Here is a 15,310-nt window from a genome sequence, read left to right as displayed (position 1 = left end):
AAATTTCTTTTGAAAATGGTAACAGGATAGACAAAATAATGTACCATCGATCAAAATATGTTTCAACATATTCTTGTTTGACATCATTAAGATTGCATCTTTTAATATATTGTTCTTAAAGTACTATTTGTTTTGATTTGCTTATGTAGAGGGTTGTTTGAATAAGTAACTTTTAATAATTTTTTCAATTTCAAAATTCGCCATTTTTTGAAAATGACCCAAATGACTTTAACGAATACATCAAACACAGTACCCTCAGACTATTTGCAGATGATAGCATTATTTATAAAACAATACGAAACAAAGAAGACACACAAACACTGCAAGAAGATCTCACATCAGCTGCAAAATGGGAGAAGGACTGGCTCATGTCATTCCATCCAGACAAGTGTTCAGTCCTTCAGATAACAACCAAGAAAAACCCATTAAAATTTGACTATAATCTCAACCAACATGTACTTCAAAAAGGAACATCCACAAAATATCTGGGAATAACTATACAAACTGATCTAAAATGGAACAAACATGTAAACAATATCACAGCTGCAGCCACTCAAAAGCTGAACTTTATTAAAAGGAATCTTAAAGTCAATTCAAAAACAGTCAAAGAAAAAGCATACATTGCACTAGTAAGACCAAAGCTAGAATACAGCAGCTCTCAGCAGCAGCTGCGTCTGGGAACCACATACCAAATCTCAAACACACCAACTTGAGATGGTCCAGCGCATAGCAGCAAGGTACACATGCAACAGATACCATAACACCAGCTCAGTCACTGAAATGCTACAAACACTAAATTGGGCAACACTTGAGAAATTAGAACCCGCATCATTTTCCTCTACAAAATTATACATCATCTCGTTGCCATATATCCTACAGACCTACGTCAATGACACAATCTGATACAAGAACACGACAACATTCACATATTTACTCTTTCAGACCCATACAAACCACTAAAGACTCATACAAGTACTAATTCTACCCTAGAACAATCTTGCAATGGAACCTTCTCCCAGTAGCTGCAGTTCAATGTACTACTATTGAAAGCTTCCGAGAACAGATTTGAATATCTGTTCTCAATAAACATCTATAAACATTTAAATAAATTCCACAATGTATATAGCTTTAACCAAAATGTATAGTACAAAACCAGAAGAAAAAGAAGTTAATATGTTGAAATTTTTATTTTTATTTTTGTATATTATTTATTGTAAATAAAAATTAGATCCCACGCACGCGCGGCATCGTAAAATCAGTGCCCGGCACGTTATCATCAGTATGTTGATGGAGTGCTGAATTATAAAGAAGAGAAGAAGAAGAATTTTATCCGACAGAAACAGACTGGAGCGGACCACCCTTACAGTATGTCAGTCAGTCTATAAAAAGTTCTGGATCCGCCACTGAATAATGATCAGCAAAACAAAGGGTTTCGCCTTTTATCATGTTTATATTCTAGAAATGAAAGTTTATATTTTTTATTTTTACCAGTTAGCATTTTGTTTTAGGAATTAAACTGGTTGAGTAGATCCCTATGCAGTAGAGATCGAGAGCCTTTCAAAAATAGGTTCATTAAAATTCGAATCTTCAAAAAATTAAAAACTGAACAAATCATCTTTTCTTTGAAATCATCTTGGCGTTTTTGTAGTTCTAAAATTAAATCAACAAATTTGAAGAATCAATTATAGATAAGAGACATTCTAAATAACATATTGATGTTATGCACAATAAGATCTACAAATAAATTTAACTTTTATAAGATCCATAATGCATTCCCAATGTATGGAATATGCATGTGAGTTATGGGGTGGTTGTACTCAACAAGTAGTCCTATAATATAAGACTCTGGAGGTTCATATCATTTACATTCAACGTTTTTTATCGATATCAACATTGACAGTAAAAATAAAATATCCGATAAAAAACGTTAGAATGTAAATGATATGAACCTCCAGAGTCCTGGGGTTCAACATTGATAGTAAAAAAAAATATATCCGATAAAAAACGTTGAATGTAAATGATATGAACCTCCAGAGTCTTATATTATAGGACTACTTGCAGGGGCACTTTCTGATAATAAACTTTGAGTTTTATGATAACGATTTTTAATGAATATCATTACTTATTCAGTTCTAAAGATAGATTGCCTTTCGGAATAATATATAAATGGCAGTGCTTGATTAATAATTTTCGACACTGGCACACGTCGTCATATCAAAGGTATAAAAAAAATTCTGATATTTCTTGTCCATTCCTTTTATTTTTATATGATATACTTATTTTGGTTTAATGTGCAATGCTGTGGTTATGGTGGGATAACATTTTATTGTTCAGCTACAGTAAATTTGAAGACAGAAACTGCAGTGTGTAGGATAATCCGATTAGATCATTACAATACACATGAATACGTCGAATATTATGTTTTACTTAGTACAATTCAGTACGCCCAATTTTGGTACACATAATTTGACCCGCGAGTTTCGAATATGGCATATTTAAATGGACGATTTCAATACTTTTACAAAGAAAATGTGGAATTGGATATAGTACAAACGAGAGGAAAATCCCTGTTTGTAAAAGAAATAGTTGAAGAAATTCTAATTTACGTCCACAATGCAGACAAGAGATTTTCGATACATAAAGAGTGCGTTGGGAGTTTTCATTCGTATACCAAAGTGTCCGAAGCAGATGAATTTGACTTCAGTGTAGTGTTTGATACCGGGATGACGCATCAGTGGTTACATTTACATCAAACACCATTCTATGACTTTGACAGAAAGACGAAAAAAGTTATACATTCCAGGAATCCACTACCAAGTATGTTATTGAAATTTCCCTTACTTGTTAACACTTCGGTTCAAATATGGAAGCCTGAAGGATTAAATGAAGGACCAAACTGTGTTACGAATGGCGATTTTATTGTTCCAATCAGTGTGAAAAGACTATTTAAAACTCTAGTTTGTGATGCTATTCACTGCATCAATGAAACCCGAACTCCCAGTAATCACAAAGTTATTGTGCAAAATCTTAACGATTCGCCAGCTTTGACATTGACCATAAGACAACTGGAGGAAGACGATATAAACATAGACATGGCTCCGTTGCTTAAGTTACAGTTACCATTTCAGTCTGAGACGAGATGGCAGCCTAACTTTGGATGGCCCATACCTGGAGCTAAGTGGCCGTCCTCTGCAAAAGTACAGCAAATGTTTGCAATCGGCATAAACTTAGTGACAACAGACCTTCTATATTGGAAACTTTCATTTGCCACATGTGAAAGAGAACTTTTAAAGGACATTGATAGGAATGGATCATGTCGGAGAAGGTCCCTTAGGATAATGAAACGACTTTGTGAGCTAAATTGGTGTCCTAAAGTGGTGACCGACGGTTTAACATCGTATCATTTGAACAACATTCTATTCTTCGAGTGTGACAGCTACCCAGAGGATCATCAATGGCGTATGAGTCTTATAGGGGAAAGAATCCTCTCTATGTTGGGACGGCTTCTTCAGCATATTCAAAACAAAAACTTGCCACAGTACTTCAACAGACGGAATAATCTTTTTGTAAAGAAAAGCCATCGATCTTTAGACGAAGCTGGAATATACATAAAGCAATTTATAAATAACCCAGAAATGTATTTGAATAAGAAATACAAATAAAATATTAAGTATAAATAAACATATTCTGTACAAAACATAAAACCGTGTAACCGATGATATTGAGAAATAAACAGATTAAAGTACTGATGTATCAATATAATATTCTGTTAAAAGTAGCATGCTCTGGGTTAATATCTGTCATTCTGTAAATACACTTTTTGTTATATATACATGCGCGGTGTTTTACTTTGTACTTTTAAAATGTTAGTTTTTTATCAGTTGGAATAACTCACTAGTGCATGTGTTCATTTGTCGTCACTTAGTACGGTATTTGTCGTCAAGTGTCGTACTTATTATACAAAAAAAACTCTTTATTTGACACCAATGGAAACCAAACTTGGTCTGCATCATAAGGGGGTGTTCTTTAAATTTTATGTCATTTGACTAATTGCATGTCGTCCAAGTGGAATTCAGGATGTAGAGTATTACATAGAAGTTAGAAAAAATGAAATCAAGAAGAAGCGGAGATAACAATTCTTATCTGCTTTTTATTCTGAATTTTAAGTACACAATTCAACAAAAGAAGTACGTTCAGGCGCGGATCCAGAGGGGGGTTCCGGGGATTGGAACCCCCATTTTATTTGGACGATCAATGCATTTGAATTGGGACATGTAGTTTGGAAACACCCCCCCCCCCTTTTTTGTCATGGGTGAGGAACCCCCCTTTTTAAAATTGATGTATCTGCCCCTGACGTTATAAGAATAGATAAGATATTTTTTCCAATTAAAGCAGTGGCGGATTCAGAGTGGGCGTAGAGGGCGTATGTCCCCCCTTTTGCTCGGACTTTTTTTTTTGTAAAATGATTCACTAGTATCAGACTAGACTTCGTGAACTTTGCCATTTCCCATGCAATTCAATTCAATTTAATTCAATATTTTGTTAAAGTCTCATCTCTCAATAATATATAATATAACATTACATTACATGTATTTAATTTTTATACGACAATTCTTTCCTTATAAAGATATTTTCGCTGGTATTTACTGATTGTCAAAGAAATGTGATTTGCTATGGTGGAGTTGACCAGTGCGTTGAAAAACGTCACTCGGTCATTTTGAAATTCAAATGACAGTAACACATGATTGCTTAGGCTGAGGATGTCATGACAATCACGAAACCTTCAAAGCGACACAGGATTGAGCAAGAACGTATTTACTTCTATTTCACTATTCCACCAAACAGAAAGTAAAAGTAAATACACTAGCTCTATAGACTATAACAAATTGTCAATCTCATGAAAAAATGTTCCACCATATTGTTTACCTACGAAAACATGTTTAACCCCAAATGCCTCAGTGATCCCCAGCCTATTTTATAAATAACAAAGTTGAATAATGATCCCCAGTCAGTATTTATAAGCTCTAGAAAGATTTCAAGTCTCAGGTACGAAACATTTGATGGTGGCAGTGTGAGATATTTGAGAGAACAAACAAAATAACTCTGATGCATGCCTTAAAGTCATAAGAAACAAGTGAAAGAATACATAGCTTTGGATCCATACTATTATTATATGAGATAGACAGGGAGAATACAGCATCAAAAATTTCCAACCCTTACACTTTACAGCAACTATAAAATATACATGACCCACGCCAGGAAACAGTTAAATAGTACGTATTACACTTATTTTATGTTTTTTTAGCCCAAAAAAGGTCTCAAATTTTTTTAACCTCGCTCCGCTTGGCGAACTTTAAAACCTTCGCCCCCCTTTTCAAAATCGTGGATCCAACCCCTCTAAAGGGTACACGAAAAGCAAAGTAATTTATTACATGTACAATGATTTAGATAACTGACACAAATTTTGATATCCATATCTTATATTGATAGCAGAGACATATAATATATTTGGTATGTGCGTACCTCGTGCCCGTCAGACAGTTTTCACTTGACCTAAACCTCGTTTGTGGATGAGTGAACAAGGTAAAGTTTTCGTGATCAAATCCATATCTTAGCTACTATAAGAAACTTGTCTACTATGATTGTAACTAAGGGGGACATGTCCAACTGGCAACTGTCATCTGACCTTGACCTCATTTTCATGGTTCAGTCGGTTAAGTGTTTGTGTTTTTGTCTGTATTTCTAAAATAGGTGCAAAAAATATTTAACGATGTTAATGTCAGTCTGTCAGGTTTTATTTGAACTTGAACGAATAGCCCGTCGTATATCTTGTTTTCAACAAGAAATATGTGAGGTTATGATAACTTAACATGCAACAAACCAGCGAGAATTTCCATGTCTATTTTTTACTAAGTCCCACATCAAATATATTAGTGCATAGCTTTGGATCCATACTATTATTTAAGGAATAATTCCTTCATGTCATGCTCTATGCTCATTTTAACATAGGTAGGCATTATATTTGTCGATATTTTACACTGAGCGTTAGCGTTAACATAACACTACATAATTTATTCTCTTTAGCCTTTTTTCGGGAGAATATTGATAAACAACCTAAACTATATGATTGTCATGTAAGACGGAGCTTTTTGAAAGTTGTTGCTGGTCAAAACACATAGTCGTAATGAATGATATTATGCGATGTATTCAATAAAAAAAAAACATCATGGCTTCATAAATGTTATGTTTTCAAAATTGTATAAATAATCTGACCGTTAAACCTTGGTATAGTATATATACGTTCCTTGTTCAAACCATAATAAAATAAGTTCCCATAAAATCAAACAGCTACAGATCGTCATATGGAATGAAAATCTTTGCAAAAAAGCCGCACCCACTTATAAGATATATACATGCAATGTCTTTACTCTGACTGTTGCATTTTGAACAAACGAGTGAAAGTCCAGCGCCATGTATAACAAAATAGTTTCAACATTCATATATCATTACCATGATCTTGACCTGCATGGATATATGCATTTAACTTCCAACTGTACGGTTAAACAAAACGGTTATTGATGGCTGCACGAAAATCTTTAACCTCAGACAAAACATGAAATTAACTGTTCAGGAAAAACGAAGTCCATATAGTAGTAAAATACGGAAAAATGAAAAATAAATATATGCAAAGTTTTGCCCTGGATGCTGTATTTTGGACAAAAAGAAGCCAATGTCCCAATTTCCCGAAATTCTATTATGTTTGACAACGATTTTGATGTAAAACAAAACTTTAACCACAGACTGAACCTAAATGCTGAATTAGTCGGCGTGAATGCTGACGACGGAACATAGCATCGCTAAGTATCGCTTTCGCAAAACCTGTCAAAAAGAAGGACGTGTGTCAAAAGATCCAAGTAGGCAGCTATATAAATATATTAAATATATTTAAAAAAAATCTGTTTAAGATCTTATACTGAACGACCCAGACCCCCCTCCTTTCAAAAATTGTCAATATCCGATGCATTTGAATTAGGCACATCAAAATTATGTAAATACACTCATGCAATTAGGGCTAGCATTATGAACATATATTTTAATGGTACCAAACTTTCAGAACATGAATAAGATTATTAAGGGTATATTAATTGTGTCTAACTGTCGCCTGGTGAGATTAATAGTTTAAGGTAAAACTTTATGCTGCCACATGGCCTAGGTGTTGATTGACTTTTATTTTTATTTTTATGATCTAAGATCAGTTCCTCAGATATGGTTATGAAATAGCACCCGAACCTTCTTGAATATACAGACGATCTGCTAAGTGAACATCACAGCATGAATCTGTCCATTTTTGCGTGAAGGTAACACTCAAAGTCAGGTGACATATATCAAACCGTTCCTTTTGTAATTAAGATTAATTAACATAACGGTCAAAATAGTCTGTTTTAATATGTCAGTGGAATCTTCAGCTTTAGAAGAATGTAACAAACTTTGTATTTATAAACGATATAAAGTCGTATTTGGTTTTGAAAGATACTTATATTATCTATATTAACAAAATTGCGTATCAGCACACTTAGATTAAATGTTGAAATTGGGTGTTATCTGAATACTCAAAGAGAAAATAGAATTTGTATATGATGCAGTATGAATGTTTTGGAGGACGAATATCATTTTGTTTTATCATGTCCAACGTATAAATATGTGCATATAGGATTTTATATTTATTCTACTGTTCTTGGCCAAGTTAGATAATTTATTCTAAATCTCTGACAGTAAAACTATGTATTTATTCAAATGCAGCCGCATGGAAAATTAGATCACATATAATGTCATAATGTTAGTGTATACTCTGTAACTTCTGTTCTCTGATGCCCTTTGTTTGTCATATGTTGAACTTGTATATATTTTCGTTTGCCATAGCATGTGAAAATAAAGTATGCATTAATCTGACTACAGTAATAACGATGCCGATCTGATCAATAAACTGATAATGCCTCCAGTTTATCAAATCTCGTATCTAATTAGTCGATAACGAAAATCACGATCGATCTTGCACATGCGCATGGTTTCCCTGAACTAGAGTATTACAATTAAAAACCAATTGTTCAGAGAACAATTGAAGGTCTTTCCACTAGTAAGGATCTGTTTTTGTATAAAAATATTAAAATTCATTTGAAAATGTCAGTTGCTATTGCTTTATGATGTATAAATATGAATTTAAAGCAAAGATCACAATCTAGAACATTAAATTTACTGAAGACCTTGACCTCAATTTCAAGGTCATAAACCAAGGACCCAAAATCAAAAGACCCTAGGTTTGAAATATGTAAAGTTAATGAGTTATATCACTTTACACTTAATTCTAACTATAAGAGGGGCGAAAACTCCCATTTTATGTCTCACATCCTTTTAACAAGAATTCACAAGTTACGACATGTTACAATTGACAATTTATAAAAAAAATATGTTGTCGATATCTAATACGGTTTATAAAAAACAAGTGAAAATGAGGCAAAATCAAAATTAAGAATATGACCTTGACCTTTGACCTTGACCTAATTTTCTTTTTTTGGACCAAGGACCTCAAATCAAAAGCTTGTAGACCGTTACTTTATATTGTTAATGAGTTAAAAGGGGGAAAAACTTGCATTAATTGTTACATACCCTTTGGAAGTAAAATTTACGTGTTACAACATGTTGCAGCTAACAATTTTATGAAAATATTTTGTCGATATCTTGTATGATTTCTGAAAATAAGAGATAACAAGCCAAAACCAAAATTTTGAACATGACCTTGACCTTGACCTCATTTTCGATTTTTTTGGACCAAGGACCTCAAATCAAAAGACCCTAGGCCTCTATCACTTATGGTTTTCCAGTTACAAATTTATTTCATTTATTTCAATATAAAAGGGAAAATAACTCTCATATGGAGTCTTCGTAAAGCTGCGGTCAAAATAAAAACTAACATCCTGAGGGTATAACAAGCAATTTGAAAAAAATCATTTACGGTTGCGGTTGAGATATGATAACAAGAAAAACAGTGTTTGGGGAGATAACTCTTACAAAGAAAAGTGTTCGGTTAAACAGGGTGAGTTTCAAAAGCATATAGACTGTTTAATATCATATACCAAAAAAATAAGTGACATCTTTTTAAACTTTTTTACACCCCAAGAAAAAAATTAGGCGGAAGAAGAAAAAAAATAATCAGAACAAATTCAATAGGTCTTTCCACAAAAAAGGTGGAAAGACCTAATAATAATTGGCCAATCCTGTTATTGTTAATTTTTTGTTGTTGTTTCCACAATATAAAATCCTTGAAATAAAAGAATAAAAAGTTTGTGTTGTGACAAATCTAAACAGCATTTATGATTTAAAGGTAAATATTATCAGTGTAGCATCGCCACCGGATATGTTTACACCCGACATGCCCGAAGCGGTGGTAATTTAAAAAAAAACAAGCGTAAGCTAGGTCAAATAATAGTAATGTTTTGTGATATTGATTCTCAGTATTGATTCCTACATTAAGGCTAATTGTGAGTATAAAACATATAAAACTTTCAAATTGAATTACGATTTTAAATTGAATTTCACAAATCACTAAACACAGAATGCATTCATCCTGTGATCTGCCGACACAAAACACACGCACACGTTTAATGACTCGAATGGTGTCTGATAAAACTAAGGTAAGTGTAGTAAGAACAAACAGTAATTATAGTGTGTGCTTGACTGAGGTATACGCTTTCAATGTGTCGTGTTAATTTTTTTAAGGTCATCTATGACCGCTATGGTAAATTTAAATATTGTAAAAGATCCATTCGTTCATGTTTTGATATTAAATGTACTCTTTTGCATTCATATATAAAATTTTCACATAGACTTAAAGATTTAATACATGTAAACTAATAGATGTTTAACTTCACATTAAAGGAACACTAGATTAGACCGTTGGTTTTCTCGTTTGAGTGAATTTACACTAGTTAGTATTTTTTGGGGCCCTTTATAGCTTCGATGTGAGGCAAAGCTCTGTGTTTAAGGCCATACCTAGACCTATAATGGTTTACATTTATTGTCAATTGTTACTTGCCGATGGAGAGTTGTCTCATTGGCACTCTTCCACATCTTCCTTTATCCATCTACTAGCTGTCAAATTAGTCTTCACAGATTTGACTTTAATTTTCATATTAGAGTTATAACATACTTAAATGTATTTCCTAATAAAACGTTTAAAATAAACATGTTAAGATGCGTCAACTCATAATTATGTATCAGCGTTTCATGTGTATTTCAGACTAAACTCCATTAAATTAACCATCGTCACCGACCTTCAAAAACTGCTTTTTTCAGAAAACTGATAGTACTATTAGCGTCGGAGCAGATAATGCTTGTGTTTCCTCTATTTAAGATCTGATGCCATAGCTTCCCATGTATTTGCATGGATGAACATGTAACGTGTAATTGTACTTACCGGTAAGTGGAGCTCATTCCTTGAAAATACAAAATGTAGTGAGTATAAATTACTCATGTTACTAGTACATTTATCAGGATGGAATATTATATTAAGCTTTTTTGATTCCCATGTAGCCCGTTTGTCAACGTCCCTTTGTAGATTCGCGGCATCTTTTGATACTATATGACTTAAACAATAGTGTCATCAGCAAACAGTTGTAGGGTTGATTGAATTCCATCTAGCTGTGTCATTTATATATTATATATATTTATATATATTACAAATATAGACTATTTCCCAGTACGGACTTTAATGTGATACACAGGATTCTACGGGTATTGAAGTTGATGTTTCACCCTGATCCAAAACATCATGTATATTACACAGAACACTTGAATATTTTTGTCGTACATTAATTGTTATATAGATATAAAAAGATTTGGTCTGATTGCTAATGAGACAGTTCACCATCTGAGACAAAAAAAATGTAAAATACACCAACTAGAGGTCACTGTACACACGTGAACAATGAGTAAAACTTGTAAGGCATAGTAAATTATAATGACCCAGAAAATAGAAATGCAAAGCAAACATGATTTTGTATAGTCTTATTATATAAAAATGCTTGATACAAAAAAGAATTGAACTTACTACCTGATTTATGTACAAACATGTTTAACAAAAATCAACAATGATATCCACAGAGACAAAGAATACAGGAGATCTGTAAAACGGCCAAACTATGGTAGATCAATACAGACCCTGTAAATGAATAAGCAAGCAATTCTGACTTAAAAGGATGGTAAGAAGGTACGGCCTTATGATATATGGGATATTGCTTTAATAACCTAAATGCAAATTTGAAAGGTCCTATTTAAAAAAACTTATACATGTAAAAACAATAAAAAAAAATGTATTTCTAAAAAACATAACCTGACTATAATTGGAACAGCGTTTAAAAATGTCATGATATGGATGATGTAATTGTCTGTATATCAAATAATTTATTTTTAGGATATCATGGTTAATTGGAGTAGGGTAAGAATTTTTACTTCGTAATACATAGTGCAATATAAAAATATTTGATAGTTAGGTCTTGTATCTTTAACTTGTAAAGGGGGTTATACTTCCTCTACCACAGAAGCTACATCATGGATAACAACATTTGAGCACTTAGTTTCTGCTCATGGTCACTTGTGTCCTCTTCATCAAGAAATTGATATATGACTGTGCATGTGGTTTCTTTCACCCCTCTTCTCAAACTCTTTAGCAAGTTTTGCAATTTCTTGTCAAGCTACCATCCATCTTCACAGGGCTTATGGGTTTCTGTTAACAGTGCCTCAATCTGACTTAACAACATTCCTAGGTGCATGTGTAATGGGTTTATTTTGATGCATGATGACCATGTTGACGGATCTTTGGAGAGTTGACGTTAAGGGTTCGTTTGTAGCTGTTGAATGTTAACATCTAAGCAATCGTTAGTGTTTCCTGCGAATAAGTTTCCTACTTACAGATCACTGGAAAACTACCGTCAAACCCAAATGTTACAATAAGCATGTCTGCGCGAAATAATGTTACTGCTTTATAAATCTGCATTTAGTTTGAGCCAAAGTCATCATCACTTGCTTTCTGAAATAAGGGTTCTATATCATCTTTGAAAGCAAGTTAATTATATCTCCCCTTTTTATTCCTGATAATCAGGTAAATAAGCAAGCATTAGATATAAGAAGTTGTTGTATGAGAGCCATTGAGACGAATCTTTATCCAAGTCAAACATGTGGATGCTCTCTCACAGGCAAAAACACGCCTAGAAAAAACCTGACATCTTGAATACTGGTGCTAAATCTTCTTCGGTTATGGAATCTTCAATGTAGCTGATGATGTCAGCTAATACAATCCCATGGCTTATTTGTACGTCTCTTCCTTATTCAGTCTCATCTTCACTAGAGACTTTTGATGCCTGCCGATAAAGATATGCAAAACATTGGACATGATATTCGTTTCTTGTACAATGAGATTCTCAGCACTGAGCTTCTCCAATAAAGTTGTGTACTGAAGCTTTTGTACACATTGACGAACAGGGATATCAACATTACTTCATGTACTTGTTGTTTCTCTGTGGAGGTTTTCATCTGGTTTATACGAACAACAAAAGTAACATACACATTTTTACATTGCTATTTTTCATGGTAAGCTGGTGTGGGCGAGTTTCTAGCTCCGATTACCTGTGTTTTTGTTACATATCATCTGTATCCTTTTGATGTCTTATTTTAGCTCTCTTGAGTTCTGTGTTTAGATGGCAGGTTTTATGCCATGTGGCATTGTTTTTGTACGTAGTACGTGGAAGACCCCTGCCATCATATTGTGGATACAGATTGGTCGTAGATTATAAACATGGAAGTTCTTTGTATTTAACGAGATTTCCCGCCAAAGTAATATATCCGGCAACAATATTGATACACTTTGTGGGTGTAGGGCATTGAAGCCGTTCGTCTGTCATATTTTGACAAATAATACATTTAACATTGATAATGGAAATAAAAAATATATCAAAAAGACAACAAACTAACCATGCAAAGAGCAGACAACAACCGAATGCCACCAATGGGTGTTCTATGCAGCGAGACATTCCTGCAACCGGATGTGGTCCTCAGCTGGTCCCTATACAAAAATTGTGTACTAATTCAGTGTAAATGGATGTCACATTAAACTCAAAAACTTATAAATGAATTAAGGTAGCACAATACAAAGATTTTATAACTCCAACTCCCAAGTTTTAAAATGCTGTAACTTTCTTAATAATGCTTGAAAATTTATAAAAGTGGTAGTTTTGGATAGCTAACAGATTACTATTTCAAATTAATGCAATACTAGTATTATGCAACAATTATGTAACCAATTATAATGTTAACTGTGTCTAAAATATTTTTCACCAAATTTCCACTTTCAAATGAAATTAGCTTCTGCATAGGTATCCCTAGAGGGTTGATTTTATTATATGTTGTTCCTATGGCCATTATCTACAAAAGGGTGTCTCAGATTTCAGATAGAATGTATAGAACAAATTTTACACCTAATTAAACATTATCTTCTTTTATGTGGTTAGGATGTTCACACTAATTAGAGATTTATGAGAGAATGGAACACCATAGAGACAATCTGAGACACCCTTTTGAAGCCCATGATGTGTTGATTAAGATTTCGTTAAAATTTTCTGTATAGTTAAAGAGATGCTAGAGCTAAATTCATTCGAGTGAACTTACCCAGATTTTGCCGCTAATTACATAATAATTGATTACATAATGATTGCATAATAAAAATATTTCATTCATTTAAAAGATTAATCTTTTATCTATCTATATATACCTCTTTTGTTATTTTCTATGCATTAATAAGAAAGTTACAGCATTTCAAAGGTTAGTGATTGGAAGTAAAAAAATCTTTGTATTGTGCTACCTTAAAGTCTCAATAAGTTTAAATCTTTAAGAGCTCATCTTTGAATGGTTATTTAGACTCTTGATTTATCGAAGTGTATGTCTATCTTCATTCAATTATAATAATGAAACAATTGAGTTCACCATATCAATAGTATTTTAATGGTCTCCAAAAAAAAACAAATACCTGCATCTATTACACCCATCTTTTTACTTTTTGCAAATTAAAAGTCGACATTTTTCTTGAATTTTGACATGAAATTTCGACCGGAAGTCAACCAAACTTCACCAAATTGTTGCTTCAACAACACTGAAAACCATCTACTAATGTGATTCAGATCAATTAAAACATCAGTTCTCTTAGTTTAAACTAGAAAAATTGAAAGAGAATTAAGAAAAGTTAAAATTTAAACATGCATCCGCCATTTTGGATTTTACCGGAAGTAAACTATATTTTCAGCTTGCCTCCATATCTAAAATTGAAGAGTATAGATAGAAGTATGTTTGAGCAAAATTTGGTGCTTTTAACACGAAGTGCACAATTCCTTCATATATTGCACCTATCTGCTGGACTACTAGTTACTAAGTTATATTTTCTGCGAACATCATGCCAATGCTTTGAGACCCTTTCTGATTATTAAACAATACAGAGTGGCAGTTTTATTTCTAAAAGCATTTGAATTAGATTTAAGCAACTGGATACAGACAAAAAGGATTAAAAAATGTTTGATCTTAATTTTCAAATTTTCAAATCAGTCAAGACTTGCAAATACGACTAATGCTGGATATTTGATTGATTGATTGAATGTTGGTTGCTTAGCGTCCAGTGGCAAATATTTTATGCATGTTCAGGACGAGAACAAGTTAACAATTATATAAATACAATAGTGAGGTCCTGTTATAGAGGCCACCCGGAATGATGGTCGCGGAAATTTGGACTACCACTGGAAAATAGAGCGTATATTGGATATGGACATAAATTTTGCCTTTCAATGGGCCACCTATGGACTCGTTTGTTGCAAGGGTTGAGCCTGGCATTCCCTTAACATTAGGCATCGGATTTTACGTCCCCATTCTTACCGGACGGGACTGCAAACTTGATACATCCCGCCCATTTGTACACTTGAAGTATGCATGTAAAAATTGAGTAATAAAAGTAATAGGTAAACATATATTGAATAAGTCATCTTCGCTAGCCAAGGGTTACGATCCACTCCCGCTCTCTAGACCCTTGACGGATTGAGATGAAATTTCGGAGACACAAAATAAGGATTTTTATTGGTTGCATTCAAAACTCGCTGCAGCCAATCAAAAAGCGCCTGTAACATGATCAGGTGTAAATGTATAAAGTGTTTGTAAACAATTACCAGTGCGTGTTTATGGTGCAACAAGTCTATACATCCCTAAACATACGACTATATTT

At 33.3% G+C, this 15,310-nt stretch overlaps 1 protein-coding gene across 1 annotated transcript; it reads left to right on the top strand.

Moving 5' to 3' along the window:
* Nucleotides 1–2,470: 2,470 nt before the first annotated feature.
* LOC134686188 (protein mab-21-like 3) lies at nt 2,471–3,749 on the top strand. Its single transcript, XM_063545863.1, has one exon. It carries the CDS (start codon nt 2,487–2,489, stop codon nt 3,660–3,662), a length of 1,176 nt encoding a protein of 391 aa, XP_063401933.1. The 5' UTR covers nt 2,471–2,486; the 3' UTR covers nt 3,663–3,749.
* Nucleotides 3,750–15,310: the final 11,561 nt, after the last annotated feature.

This window comes from Mytilus trossulus, chromosome 10 (genome assembly GCF_036588685.1).
Source record: "Mytilus trossulus isolate FHL-02 chromosome 10, PNRI_Mtr1.1.1.hap1, whole genome shotgun sequence".
NCBI lineage: Eukaryota > Metazoa > Mollusca > Bivalvia > Mytilida > Mytilidae > Mytilus > Mytilus trossulus.
The sequence above is the reverse complement of the archived record's forward strand: the minus strand, read 5'-3'. Positions and strand labels throughout refer to the sequence as shown.